At 41.3% G+C, this 15,599-nt stretch overlaps 1 protein-coding gene across 1 annotated transcript in view; it reads left to right on the top strand.

Moving 5' to 3' along the window:
- Positions 1–1,601: 1,601 nt before the first annotated feature.
- APPL2 (adaptor protein, phosphotyrosine interacting with PH domain and leucine zipper 2) overlaps positions 1,602–15,599 on the top strand; it is a 66,077-nt gene continuing 52,079 nt past the window's right edge. The window contains exons 1-2 of the mRNA XM_023729002.1: positions 1,602–1,775; positions 9,590–9,688. Coding sequence (XP_023584770.1) covers positions 1,722–1,775; positions 9,590–9,688 — 153 coding nt within the window. The 5' untranslated portion in view covers positions 1,602–1,721. The remainder of the gene's footprint in view (positions 1,776–9,589; positions 9,689–15,599) is intronic.

Genomic DNA, 15,599 nt, shown 5'->3' with positions numbered 1-15,599 from the left:
GATCAGCACACAGACTGAATAAGTATGGTGAAAGGATACAACCCTAACACACACCTTTCCTGACTTTAAACCACGAAGTATCCCCTTGTTCTGTTCGAACGACTGCCTCTTGACCTACGTACAGGTTCCTCATGAGCACAATCAAGTGTTCTGGAAATCCCATTCTTTGCAATGTTATCCATAATTTGTTATGATCCACATAGTTGAATGCCTCTGCATAGTTGATAAAGCATAGGTAAACACCTTTCTGTTATTCTCTGCTAGAATACCAGATTCAGCCAGGATCCATCTGACATCAGCAATGATATCCCTGGTTCCACATCCTCTTCTGAATCTGGCTTGAATTTATGGCAGTTCCCTGTTGATGTAGTGCTGCAATCACTTTTGAATGGCCCGAGCAGACTGGGAGTAATGGCTTTGGAGTTTTCTGGGCCACCTGTGATCAGACTTACAGATTATTCCTTAATATACCTAGAAGTTTCTGCAGAACATAGAATTTGTATAACTGACCATATCCTTACTACTGATTTTGGTGACACATGTCCTATTGGACAAATCTTACCAAGAAAAACAAACAACCCAAACTAATTGCCATCGAGTCCATTCCACCTCATGCTAACTTCATGTTGTTAGAGTAGAACTAAGCTCCATAGGGTTTCCAATGGCTACTGTTTTGGCCTTTCTTCTGCTGTGTTTCTGGGTGGACTCAAACTGCCAACCTTTCAGTCAGCAGCTGAGCACTTAACCGTTTGCACCATCAAGGGACTCTGGACAAATCTTATTGATTCCTAAAGAAGGAACTTCTGAAATCCTTGCCTTTGATATAAAAACACATCAAGTTCCATTGTCTTCCTCATTGCTCTCCTTCCCTTCCTTCTTTTCTTCCTCTAACTTTCATTAACTGTTTGACCCTAAGCAAATCACTTAATTCTCTGGGTCCCATTTCGTTACCTCTAAATGACAGCACTAGGGTAGATTCTCCACCCCTTCCAATCCTAAACATTTGATTATAAAATTTCTGAAAATGACAAGACCTAGTTATATTGCCCAAATCAAACAGCTCCGTCTTCCAAAATGCTTATTTCTGTATATCACGCATAATTGTTATCCAGGTTTTTTCTACAACAAGGTGACCTCTTTGCTCTCTGAGCTGTTTCAAGGCATTGAGATTTGTCTGGAGAAAGTGGTGTGTGAAGTTTAAGGTTTCTCTTACATTAAAAACGTGGCCAGAAGGACATCAAAATCTTTTCGCTGTCTCCTTTGATTGAAAAGTCCTTCTGAGCAGCCACAAATAGATAAAACCTTACCTTTTTATCCTAGAGTTACCTTTCTTGGAATGTATATGCATTGACTGGCATAAAAGTACTCGATGTGGGGGAGGGGTGCCTGTTACTGAAGTGGGCTAACACTTCAGGGGTCCACCGTGCAACGAGGATGGCCCCGGGGGTCCGCGGATTCCCACCAAGGCTCGGACGCGGGAGGAAACGGAACAGCCACACTTCCGGTGTTCGGCCGCTCGGTTGCCGCACTTCCTGTTGATCCGGCTCGGCTGAGGGCTGGGCTGGGAGGGCCGGCAGGCGGGCGGAGGGAGGACACTGGCCAGGCGTGGGCGCGGGCGGGGCTGCCGCGGGCACGGAGCGTCTGCCTCGTCGCCGAAGTCCGGAGCACCCTCGAAGGCAGTGTCTCCCGCTCTCCGTCCGTCGGCCAGGCCTTGCAGCATCATGCCTGCTGTGGACAAGCTCCTGCTAGAGGAGGCATTGCAGGACAGCCCCCAGGTACCTTCCGCCGCTGTGGCCTCCTTCGCCCTCAAGGGGTGAGGCCGAGGAGGCCCCTCCAGCCTGTGGCTGAGGCTGCGCCCCCACCCCGGCACCCCGCGGGGCGCCTCCCTCCGGGGTTCTTCGGGGTTGAGGAGGGGGCCGGCCTGGCCCTGCATCCGGGAGGGGGCACCCCCGAGGCAGAGCTGGAGAACCCGGGAAAACCTCCAGCGGCGTGAGTCATTGTGTCACGACCCCTTCCCAAATAAGCCTAAATTGAGGCTGCCGGGTCCAAACCCTGGCTGCAGCACGTACTAGCTGAGTTAAGGCAAATATCTTAACTTTTTGTGCCTCTGTTTTCTCATCTGTAAGTAGGGGTAATGACTGTACCTGCCTCCTGGGGTTGGTAGGAGTATTGAATAAGAAAATGCCTGTAAAGCTATTAGTAGACAACGTCTGATTCACAGTAAGGAGACAATCTTATTATTATTACTGCTGCTACTGATGTGGTAAGCCACAGTGGGAAGCAGAGAACCTGCATGTCTTTCCCAGCGGTACCAGGCTCCCTTTGGGACTGTTTTCCCATTTGTGAAGAGAAGATTACAGTACCCGCCCCATTTGTCACAGAGGGGAGCTTCATTAGCACACTTGAGATATAAATCAAGTCCTTTGAGCTCTACAGATGAATGCTGGTATGTAAATGTAACGAAAAAGTGCGGCATGATGTTAGTCTGCATCTTTCCCCAGGGAACTTTTGTTCTTCGTTTAACATTTCCCCAGCTACATATCTATCCTCCTGGTCCATATCCTTGGGTCATTTAAATAAGTCTCTTTATTCCCTAGCGCCTCAACTCTGAAAAATTAGAATGAGGTTAACCTGTTTTCCTTTCACCGTTTGCCCTCTTTTTCGGTTCTGTTCCCTTTATCTCTTGAGTGAATTGCACCTCCCTTTGATGAACATGGGGCCCTGGTGGCGTAGTGGTCAAGAGCTTGGCTGCTTGACCAAAAGGTCGGCAGTTGGAATCCACCAGTTGCTCCTTGGAAACCCTATGGGGCAATTCTACTCTGTCCTGTTGGGTCACTATGAGTCAGAATCAAATCAGCAGCAACGGGTTTGATTTTTTTCGTTTTTGATGGAATTACCTATGCACAGGCTACATCTCCGCAGTTCAGAATAAGTAGTCAAAGGGCCGTGTGCTAGTGTTGTGTGCCCATTTCTTTGTGATCCTCCATGTGTAGGGGAGGTGAGGCACGGTACACCAGCCGTGAGTTTTCCTCCCTCTTTGGCAGATTCACATCCACTGGTCTGACTGACTTTTCAAAGGCCTCTTTTATACAATTCTAGCCTTCTGGGATATCGATCAGAGGACCAGAGACCTTGGTAGAAAGCATTTCATCCATCTTCACATCTGTTGTGTCGAGTCTGAAGATATTAAGTGTGGCATTTTTAACGATCATTGTAACAAGGATTTCTGTTTATAGTTGGGGAACCTGAGATGCAAAGGTACGTTGCTTTCCTAGACAAACGTGGAGATGGCTGAGCCAGGTTAGAGAGGTTGATTTTCTAATACATGGAGAACCTGATTCTCCATGCCATCGTCACTATTAAATCACATTCCGAATTTTCAGCTCTCACTTAAATGAATATATACCATTTCTGAATGGCTGAAAGGATGTGCTCAGCTGTGAGGAAGTAGAAGGAGAACTGATGAACAAGTCAGGAGACCTGGGTTCTTCTAACTCTGGCTCTAATACTAACTTGTCATGTGATTGGGGCAAGTCACTTAATCCCCACCCTGTGCTGCCTCACTGTTCTCATTTGCAGAACAATGGACATGGAGCAGAGGATCTTTAAGGTGCTTTGGAAGCTTAACATTCTGTCACATCTGCATGGTTTGTAACTTTGAGCTTGTGTGTGGAAGAGGAGGTTTAGAGGCAGTATCATTCGTATTTAATGTTCCTCCTAATGTAGAGAGTTTGTCACTGCTTTTTGAGACTCAGCTATCATCCTATAACCAAGGAGAAATCAACTCTAGGTTGTTTTACAGACAGAAACCAATTTTAAGGAAGGTCTTTGATAATTATCAGCTCGTATTTATTTAGCTTTTTTTTAATGTGGCATGTGCCTCATGCAGCTTTTACTCCCAAGGAGACTTGTAGATTTGGAGCTGGAAGGAATCTAATCCAATCCCTTTATCTAATGTGTAAAGAATAAAAACAATGGCAAATGCCTGTAGTATGCATTTCTTTACTCAAGCATGATGCTTCAAAACATAACCTGGATGATTTTATGTCTTCATTGTAGAGGGGTTTTGTCCCAAGGTTCTCTTCGTTTATAACACATTTTTCCTTTCAGTAGGCCAGATTCTACTGAGACATTTCCTCCACCATCCTATGGATGTGTTGTTGTTGTTATCAGGTGCCATCGAGTCGATTCCGACTCATAGTGATCCCACGTGACAAGAGTTGAACTGCCCCATAGGGCTGTCATCTTTAAGGAAGCAGGTTGCGAGGTCTTTCTCCTGCGGAGCCCCGGGGTGGGTTCAAACTGCCATCCTTTCGGTTAGCAGCTGAGCAGTTAACCATTGTTACCACCAGGGCTCCATATGGGTGTAAGAACTTTAATTTTTTTCTTAAAGCTATTAAAATTGTAGACTTCTTTAGAGTAAAAAAAATGTCTAGGACTGTTTTATTGGGCAACACCCAGTTTCTTTACTCTAAAGTAGAGGGCTGATAGGGAGCTGAGGCTGTATTCAGAGGGCATTTGGTTTTGTTTTACTTGCCAGGAATACTGTTGAGAATGTATGGTAGTAGAGAGAGGATGAAGTTCAAATCCTGATTCTTCCACTGTTACCTTAGGTGAGTTACTCAACCTCTCTGAAGTCGTGTTTTGACAAAAATTAGAAGAAAAGTAGCTACTTAATGGAGTTGTATGAAGAGTAAATAACATATGTAAAGTGTCTATGTGGCTGCACGTCATAGTAGCTCCTATATGGTTGTTGTTACTGCCTGTATAAATGATATACACCAGTGCCTTTTTTTACTTTTTTGTGGGATTTTGAGCAATGAATGTACCTTTTCCTTATCCTTGGTCTCATGCTCTTCTTTATGTCTCAAGATCTCTTGTTCAAAATATAAATTTGAATAGATGTGGTACGGTGAATGTGGCTATTAGAACAGCACCAGAGGTTGCCAGGTATATTTTTTCCATGGGCAATCACTGCCTAGTTAAATTAGAAAGGGAAGACTGGAGATTTCCTGCCAATTTTAATGGATGTCATGGTACACCTGTTCCAAAGTATAAAGAGCAAGAACACCTGTGATGTAGTTCCTGGGCAGACATCACAGGTAAGCCTATGACAATAGGACGGCTGAGAAGAAAGCTGCTCTAGTCAGCCTGCATCTTGCCTCCAGGCAGGACTGTAGGCTGGGAATCAAAGAGTGTGGTCCCTGCTGAGACTTGCCCTGCTGGGATGATGGAGACAGCCTCCTGCAGTGGCAGAACCTGGCATTTAATGCCAGACACCTGGGTTTTCATCCCAGCCCTACTGCTTCCCAGCCATGGGAGGTTGAGCAAGTTCCTTAACCATGATGAACCTCAATTTCATCATCCGTGATATGAATTAATGTAACACAGTATCTACCTCATAAAGTTGGTGGAGGATTAAATGAAATAACAAATGTTTAGTGCCCAGCACAGGGTCTGGCACGTAGGAAGTACAGAGTAAGTGGTAGTTTTAGTTTTCTTAACATCTTCTTTATGGAAGACATTTGTGTAAGCCCTCTCTTTTCATCTTAATTTTCACCTTCCTTTGTATTTTATTCCTAAGAGTATTAAAACCAATAAATGGGATCAGCAAAATGGGCATCAGTAGTTTTTTTTTTAATTAAATACCCTCAATCCAGTTGTATCACCCCCCCCCTTTCCTTCCCATTCCCCTAGATATTAATTATAACAAAGAAAGATATGAAAATCATAATAAGCATTAGTGGGCTTCTGTAGCATTAAGAAGTAGCCCTGGTGGTGCAGTGGTTAAGTCCTTGGCTGCTAACCTAAAGGTCAGCGGTTGGAACCCATCAGCCACCCTGAGGAAGAAAGATGTGACAGTCGGCTTCCATAAAGATTTATAGCCTTGGAAACCCTGTGGGGCAGTTCTGCTCTGTCCTGTAGGATTGCTATGAGTCAGAATCGATTTGACAGCAAGGGGTTTGGTTTTGGGTTTATGTAGATTACAGGAGCCCTGGTGGCGTAGGGGCTAAACACTTACATTGGAGGTTTGAACCCACCAGGTGCTCTGCAAGAAAATGATGTGGCGATCTGATTCCATGAAGATTTACAACCTTGAAAACTCTGTAGGGCATTTCTACTCTGTCCTTTAGGGTCGCTATGAGTTGGATCAACTGGACGACAACAGTTATGTAAATTACAAGGTTGCTGTAGTATTAACATAAAATTATACATGTAAAGCACTTAGTGCCTGGCATATGATAAGCAGTCAATAAAGTTCATTATCATCATCAGCATCATCCCTGCTGTCACTGTATGTCAAGCACTAGTTGGCACTTTATGTTATGAACTGCCAGAAATTCAAGCCAGATTCAGAAGAGGACGTGGGACAAGGGATATCACTGCTAATGTCAGATGGATCATGGCTGAAAGCAGAGAATACCAGAAAGATGTTTACCTGTGTTTTATTGACCTATGCAAAGGCATTCGACTGTGTGGGTCATAACAAATTATGGATAACATTTCGAAGAATGGAAATTCTAGAGCACTTAATTGTGTTCATGTAGAACCTGTCTTTAAACCAAGAGGCAGTCATTTGAACAGAACGAGGGGATACTGTATGGTTTAAAGTCAAGAAAAGTATGCATCAGGATTGCATCCTTTCACCATACTTATTCAATCTGTATGCTGAGCAGATATAATCTGAGAAGCTGGACTATAGGAAGAAGGACGTGGCATCAGGATTGAAGGAAGATTCATTAACAACCTGAGATATACAGATGACACAACCTTGCTTGCTGAAAGTAAAGAGGACTTCACTTAGTGTAAATTTTTATGACGAAAACACCGTGAAGATTTATACCAAGCCATGATGTTTTCAGTCACCTCACATGCATATGAAAGCTGGACAATGAATAAGGAAGACCGAAGAAGAATTGATGCCTTTGAATTATGGTTTTGGGAAGCATATTGAATATACCGTGCACTGCCAGAAGAACGAACAAATCTGTCTTGGAAGAAGTACAGCCAGAATGCTTCTTAGAAGCAAGGATGGCAAGACATCGTCTCACATGCTTTGGACATGTTATCAGGAGGGATCAGTCCCTGGAGATGCACATCATGCTTGATAGAGGGTCAGGGCAAAAAGAGGAAGACCCTCAGTGAGATGTATTGACACGGTGGCTGCAACAGTGGGCTCCAGCATAACAGTGATCATGAGGATAGCATAGGATTGGACAGTGTTTCGTTGTGTTTACATTGGGTTGCTGTGAGTCAGAACTGACTCAGCAGCACCTAACAACAACAACAGTAATCTTATTAACCTTGCAATTTAGTGTTATAGCCTAGATTTGGGCTTTGTACTGACATGGTCTCAAGATAATTACAGATCATTTGAGAGGCCTCAGTGGACTATAAGTTCCTGGAGAAGATAGAGTCGGTTCTTGTCACTTTTGAATCTCAGTACCTAGTACGCTGTTTCATTAAATGTTAGGTGAAGGCAGGGATGAAGGAATGAATATTTCTCCCACACAGCAGCTGGTGGGTCTGAACCACCAAACTTTCAATTAGAAGCTGAGTGCTTTAGCGACTATACCACCAGGGCTCCTAAATATTTTGAAGAGCTGTAATAATGAATTCTAAAACAGTGCTTTTCACCTACTAGTCGAGATCCATTAGTGAAATTACGAAACCCACAACCAGCATTTTTGTTACAAATGGGTAGAACAAAATTGAATTGGACAGAACAGAATAGAATAGAAAAAAATCAGTGTGATAAAGATTGCTTGGTGAAGACTTATTGGCCTGACAGAAACTGGAGAAACCCTCAGAGTATGGCTCCCGGACACGCTTTTAGCTCAGTGATGAAGTCATTCCAGAGGTTCACCTTTTAGCCAAAGATTAGACAGACCCATAGGACAGAATGAAACTAAAGGGGCACACCAGCCCAGTGGCAAGGACTAGAAGGCAAGAGAGGACAGGAAACCTGGTAATAGGGAACCCAAGGTCAAGAAAGGAGAGTGTTGACATGTCGTGGGGTTGTTAACCAATATATGTAATAAGTATTTAATGAGAAGCTAGTTCTGTAAGCCTTGATCTGAAATACAATATAAAAAAAAAATTGCTTGGTGAAACCTTTGTTTAGGTCTTGATATGAAATGTATTTTCTTACTGTGGATTATAATAAGAATATTTGAAGAACCCTGCTCTAACTCACTCATTGTACACAGTATGAGCTGTATGATGTTTTGCTCTCATTGAGAGCTCTTTTTAAAAATTATCTTACAGTCGTCTTATTCATTTACCTGTTCTTCGTTTGTAGCATTGTGGTTCTTCTGTTGATAAGGATTGGTACTGAAGAAAGTCCACTGATCTCAGAGCAGTTATTTTTACCTTTAAGGACACTGGCAAAGTCGGAATAGGCTTGTTCAGTTTTTGGAGGGAAATCAGGGGTAGAACATGTGTGGTGGGAGTGAACCATCCAAATGCCTGAATTCCTATTCCAGTTTATTTGGGATGCTTTGGGGTCACTTATTGCTCGCTTATCTCAGGTAGGTTAGGAAAAGAAGGAATTGAAATTTAATTGCAGGGAAATAATGAGCCTTATTGGATTGTTGTTTGTAAAGTGCTTTGATATCATCTCATTAAAGGCATTTCTGTAACTTACCCTCCATTCTAAGACTAATGGGTTATTTTCTAAAGTATAGATCCCACTATCACTAAAGTAGTAGTTTATGCGCTGGGCACATTAATAGAAGTCCCTTGAGTAGATATGGTCTCTTATGTGACACCTTGATAGCTCTTCATATACCGTCTGATATATAAACACTTCTGGAGTGTTTAGTGTGTGCCAGACACTGCACGAAAACAACAGCAAATACCTTTCCTCTAAGGATGTTGCTCAGCTGCTCTCGGAGCATTGAGTAGTCTTCCTGAAGGAACCGAGCTAGCATACTTGTTAAGTTGCTGTTCAAGTCTTCTGCCCAGAGCTGTTGCTGGTGAGTCCAGGGTTCATGACATTTCCTGCACGAGGTTAAAAATTAGTTGCATAAAATATGACAGAAAAGATGGAAATTGACTGTAGTATCTTAAGTGGAAAGAATGACACATTACTGCAAGATGTTCAAGATTGCAGAAAAGCAGACAGATGGTTAACTGCTGGGATGATTATTCTCCAGCAGAGCTGGAGTCCTGACCACACCCCAGGTGCACAGATGGGTCTGACTCATGTTCAGTTTATGGACTTGAAGGGAGAGGCTTCCCTTTTTATACCTTTGTTATTGGATGGACTTTATATTGGTGCTTAGAAAGGGGCTAACTGGGACAGATAATAGCCCTTCCATCTTAATCTTTTAAAAATTGTTTTTCCTACTCTGTCTCTGATAGTCTGATTGTATTCAACTGCTCCTGTGCTATATAGTCTATAAAGGATTAGAAAAGGAGTTCTAAATTAAAGATCCAGGAATCTGCACGCACTGGTATTATCAATAATAAAGCCAGAGAACTAACAAGCACCTTCCCTCCCCATTTCAACTTATGTGTGTGTGTTTTCTACCTCCTTTGTAACTTTTCTGTTTAGAAATAAAATTGACCTCTTCTTTTGTCGCAGACTCGCTCTTTACTGAGTGTATTTGAAGAAGATGCTGGAACCCTCACAGATTATACCAACCAGCTGCTCCAGGCAATGCAGCGCGTCTATGGAGCCCAGGTATGCCGCTGCCCCCTCACCTGGAGAGGAGCAGAGTAGAGGCCCTCTGCCCTCATCTTGAATTTCTCTCAGGAGGTTGAGAAATTTGAGTCAGAAAAACACCATCTAAAATTTTGAAATAAAATCAGAATTTTTTTTTTCTCATTTCTGTTCACCTCAAAAAACTAAGGCTCGTCTGTTTTCATTGCTTAAGAAAGAGAATAATTTTCCTGTAACTAGGACCAGTAGAGAGGGACCACATAACTGCTTGTAATTTTTTTTTTTAATTCAACTCCAAAGGGAAACATTTGCATCTCCTCTTTCTACTTGTAAATGAGTGGGTTCAGTACTGGAGACATGTTCTTTGTCTTTCTCATAAATGGGCAGTCTTAGATGTCAATGTGGGAGGGAGAGATGTTTTTTCAAGTGCTTCCCTGAAAAGACTTGAGTCACAGCTCTGAAACTATTGGGTGGCTTCTTTGTTTTGAGGAACAAATATCTCTGGCTTGGAAAACCAAGGAAGACAAATGTCTGAGTAGCAAAAGTGAACTGTTTTAAGATCAAGAAGTGACCATATGTGTCTCTTCCTAAGAGAACACTTGTGAGTTAGCTAAAAATAAAATCAATTTTGTTACATGTTGTCTTAGTTATCTAGTGCTGCTATAACAGAAATACCACAGGTGGATGGCTTTAACAAACAGAAATTTTTCTCTCACAGTTTAGGAGACTAGAAGTGCGAATTCAAGGCGCCAGCTCTGGGGGAAGGCTTTCTCTCTCTGTTGGCTTTGGGAGGAAGGTCCTCATCTCCTTTTAACATCTGTGGGCCTGGCATTCCTTGGAGGTCTTCAAGTGTCTTGGCATCAGTCTTACCCTGGGTCTAGGAGGTTCTCAGCACAGGGACCCCGGGTCTAACGGATGTGCTTTGCTCCCAGCTCTTCTTTCATGGTAGTCATGAGGTCCCTCCTCTCTCTGCTTACTTTTCTCTCTTTTTATCTCTTCTAAGACAAAAGGTGTGACTCAAGTAAGGTGGTGACTTGAGTAAGAGTGTGACTTGAATAAGGCAGTGTGACTCAAAATACACCCTACCCTAATCCAGCTTCATAGAGGTTTTAGGATTTAAAATGGAGAATAGTTACATAACACCACAAAATGGAGGATTATTACATCAGATCAGAAAAATGGAGGACAGTTGCACAATACTGGGAATCGTGGCCTAATCAAGTTCACACATATGTTAGGGGGGACACAGTTCAATCCATGACACACATCAAAATAGGGCAACTGATAATTCTCATTATTGATCCCTTGCTAACTTAAATCTGTACATGTTAATATGTTTCCTTTTCTCATTATGGTATCAAAGAAATACTATATTTAGTATATAGCTCTTAATACTCATGTATAATCATTTATTATCATCATTGTTGTATTAATCACTCATTTATTTATCCAAAGGAGACTTGGTGGCACAATGGTTAAAGCACTCAGCTACTAATCGAAAGGTCAGCAGTACAAACCACCAGCCACTCCACAGAAGAAGGATGTGGCAGTCTGCTTCCATAAAGATTTACAGCCTTGGAAACACTATGGGGCAATTCTGTCCTGTAGGGTTGCTGTGAGTCTGAATCGACTTGATGACAATGGGTTATTTGTCCAACAGATAACAGATGGTTGAATGACTGTATGTGAGGCACGGTTGTAAGTTCTGGGGATAGGTCAGTAAACAAAAATTCTTGTCCTGTGGAGCTTACATTTTTTGTGAGGGGAGATAGACAATGAACAAGATAAATATATAAAGTATATAGTGTGTTTGGTTCTATCCACAATGATGATGGGGATGATGCAGGACCAGGCAAGGGTTTCATTCCATTGTGCATGAGCTCGCCATGAATCGGGGGCTGACTCGACAGTAGCTAACAACAGCATGTAGTGTGTCAGCTGTTGATCAATTCTATGGAGAAAAATAAACCTAGGAAGGGTGATGGGGACTGGCAGTCTAAATAGGATATAGCCTGTTGAGAAGATGACATTTGAATAAGACCAAAGAGATAAGTGAATGGACTGCGTAGCTATCCAGAAGAGAGAAACTAAGTTCAAACACTTATTTTTATTGATGCTAAATGAATTGATAAAAGGTACTTTCGTGGAAGTACCTTACTTAATTTAGTGTAGGTATATACATAATTGTTCACAAATAACCTTTATGAGAGACAACTTAGAAATATAGTCAATAATCATTACAAACTATTTGAGAAGAATAAGAAAGATGGTTTTGAAAGGTAGGAAAAATATTTTCAAGAAAGTGTTCCTGTCATGACTATTGTTAGGATTGTTGTTGTGTGCGATCGAGTTAATTTTAACTCATAGCCACCCTGTATGACAGCAGAACTGCTCCATAGGGTTTCCTAGGCTGTAATCTTTACGGGAGCAGTTCACCAGGTCTTTTCTCACATGGATTGGCTGGTGGGTTCCAACCACCAACCTTCCGCTTAGTAGCTGAATGCTTAACTAGTGTACCACCAGTGCTCCTTTTATTAGGATTACTATAATAGGATGAGATTTATTATAAAGAATAGGATGGACTGTACAATGGGATTCATGCATTTTAAACTGTGTAAGGAAGACTCTTCATGAAACACAGTAGACAGTGAATAAATGCTTGAATGGAATTAAGCATTTATGTAACCCATATTTGAGTGCCAGCTATAGGTTAGGCGCCTGGAGATTGGAGAAATAGAAAGACTCAGTCCCTGCCAGCAGGTTGTTTGTAGTTGAATTGGGAGACAGACAGCCAATTACCAAAGAGTGTTAGGGGAGCTAGAAGAGGAGAGTCACTAACCCAGAGGATTTGCACTGGGCACTGATAAGGAGGATGGTTGTGATAATTGTGATTTATGAAATACTTAATAGCTTCTAGGTTGGCACTGTTTCAGAGGCTTTTACATTGATTATCGCATTTAAATTACTCAACAATTCTGTGATGTGGGCGTTGTTATCCCCATTTTATAGGTCAGGAGACTAAGGAATTTGAAGATGAGTAACTTGTCCAAGTCCACCCATTGCAGAGCAAGTCCACAGCCCAAGCCCAAACTCTTATTACTAAGCATGGGGATGGTGGCCTGAACTATGGAAGTGGCAGTAGCTATGGAAAGAAGTGGTTGGATTTCAGAAGTGTTTAGGAGGCAAACTGGTGGTATGAGGAGGTAGGGTGAGTAAGGGATGATTCAAGAATGATGACCAGGTCTTTGACTTGAATGGAGTGCATAGACGGGAGAGCATGGCAAGAGGAGCAGGGCATGTGTTGGGGGCAGGGGAGGGGAGGATGCAGATCATACTTGAAAGACTGATTTTTGAGGTGTGCATGGGGCCTTAAAGTGGGAAGAGACATCTTGAAAGTTCAGATCCAGAGTCCAGGGCTGGAAATATATATTTGTAAACTATATAATATTGTACAAGTGTAAATTATTAATTAGATCTCATTTTAACTACCAAAAGAATGAAGCACTCATTTGTGATTTCGTTTGTTTGCTTTGGTAAGACATGCAGAATTCAGAGTCATGAGTACTTTGTTGATTTTTTTTTTTAAAGCCTTGTTTATTCATATTATGTGTTTTTATATTTTTTCTTAAATATTCTAAATGTAACAAAAATAGGAATTTTTACTGGGCTTATGCTTGAGCTTGTTTCCGCTTCAGTAATTTGAATATTGTCATTAAATGATTTGTCTCCTATTTGACACCTTAAAGCCCCAAGGCTCAAGGAACTGTGTTTCTGCCACCTCCAAGAGTCTCAGTTCTGCCTTTCCATGTCTGTCAGAATCATTTACTTGGAGATATCCAAACACCCTGTTATGCCGTTTTTCTTTTGAACCAGAAAACAACATTTTGCCAAAATTAAGTGTGTCTTGCATTCCAAGAGGCTGTAACCAGCTTTTCACACCACATGACCATCACGTGGGTTCTCCTATGGGCCAGAAACCCATCCCCCTCTCTCGGAGTTTCCTGCAGCAGATGCTAATGAGAATGTCTGGTCAGGGCTGCCAAACTCAGCCACTGATTCAAACAGTGATCAGCTGTATTCACATTGGCTGGGTGAGGGTCAGCTGATTTTTCAGATTGCTTTGAAAGCTCAGGTTTTATTTTTTTTTTAATTAAAAAAAAAAACAAAAACTTTTCTATCTCCTCTTTGATCAGTTTGAGTATGTATATTTTTTAAGATAATAATACATCTCAGTGTTTTCATTGGAGTTTTTTTCCCTATGTTTTCTTGGTTTAATTTCACTTTATTCTTTAAATGCTGTGTGCCCAGACAAGTTGAATTAGATTAATATAGTCTTAAAATTTCATTTTTTAAGACAGAGGCACTTAGCAAGTTGTATTTTTTCATGATTATATTTTAAAAACCAGGCTTATGCTGCTGATGAATGATAAATAGTCATAAAAGTTAGATATTTTAACCGGACCACATGGTAAATTTCTGGATTCTGATATAGTAAATGCTGTTCAGACCTTAGAGAAAGAGGAAGAGTGAGAGAAACTGAAGGAAAGTTGTGTGAGTCGTTTTGCTGATTGTGGCTGGTTTAACAGAAATTTATTGGCTTACGCTCTGGAGTGAAGCTATAGGCTATGGCTGTTTTCAGCATCTTCCATTAGACCCTGGAGCTGCATCTGGTCTCTTAACTGTTAAATGTGCCCTTTGTGCAGGGTGGGAACTCCATTGTGGGCTCTTTGAATAAAGGAAGCTGTACACATCTCCAGTGCATTAACGAAGCAGAGAGATCTGCTGTGTACATTTCAGTTAAATCTGCTCAGATTTTGTATTAGGTACATTTGATAGGATACTTGTTTTGATTCCTGTACCTGCGTAATTTTGTTTCTCTTTTAAAGAGCTTTACTTTTTTTTAATCTTTTAAAAATGGATTTAATAGAGTCTCACCATGAAATCTGCTTAGGTACTCTACCTCGTCTCATCTCAGATATTTTACTGAGGAAAACAGGAAGGTGAAATGTTGTTCCTGTCTGCCAGCAGTAAGACTGTTCCCAGAAGTATGGGTGAAACCTGCTAGCTCTTTCACCCTTTCTTTCTCCTCCAACTGGTGACCAGCCTCTGTCATTGTCAGTTTTTGTTTATTTGTTTTATTTTATTTTTTAGGTAAATTTTAAAAATATGGAATTTTTTGACATGAGAATCATGGTTAAGACTCTTTCACTTTCCTTCAGCCAAGCAGGCTTAATCAAACATAGTCACATCTCTGCAACTGTACTTAACCAAGACTTTTAGAATTCAGAACTTCTGATCCTAAAAACTAAAAGCCCAAATTGGAAGTGGGAATAGTATCTTCTCAAATTGGAGTAAAGTCAGTGGCAAGGGGATAAGAATAAAATACTTAGAAGGGAAAATATGCATAAATATGGTATCATAAAAAAGAAAATATTTTTCTTTAGGAATGATGATAAATATAGATATCAAGCTAAACAAATTAATGTACCTATTGGGAACAAAATGAGAGTCGTAAGTATCCAGGAGAGTAAGCTGGTAATAGTAGAAGGAGAAGCATGTGGAAGGCAGACAGGGTCAGAGCTGATATCTACATTTTTTTTATTGTGACAAAATATATGTAAATATATGTAACAAAACACTTGCCATTTCAACCATTTTTTATGTGTACAATTCACAGACATTAATTACATTCACCATATTGTACAGCCATGACCACTAACACCAAAAGCACAAGCAACAAAAGACAATAAATAAATTGGACTTCATCATTACAAGCTTTTGTGCATCAAAGGACTTTATCAAGAAAGTGAAGAGACACTCCGGCAAGATGGCGGTCTAGGCAGAAGCACCACGCCGTCCCTCCACAACAAAGATCCGAAAAACTAAGCCAAACAGAGAATCAACAATCCTGAAACCCTAGAACATCAAATGA

This window comes from Trichechus manatus, unplaced genomic scaffold (genome assembly GCF_000243295.1).
Source record: "Trichechus manatus latirostris isolate Lorelei unplaced genomic scaffold, TriManLat1.0 scaffold00027, whole genome shotgun sequence".
Classification (NCBI taxonomy): domain Eukaryota; kingdom Metazoa; phylum Chordata; class Mammalia; order Sirenia; family Trichechidae; genus Trichechus; species Trichechus manatus.
The sequence above is the reverse complement of the archived record's forward strand: the minus strand, read 5'-3'. Positions and strand labels throughout refer to the sequence as shown.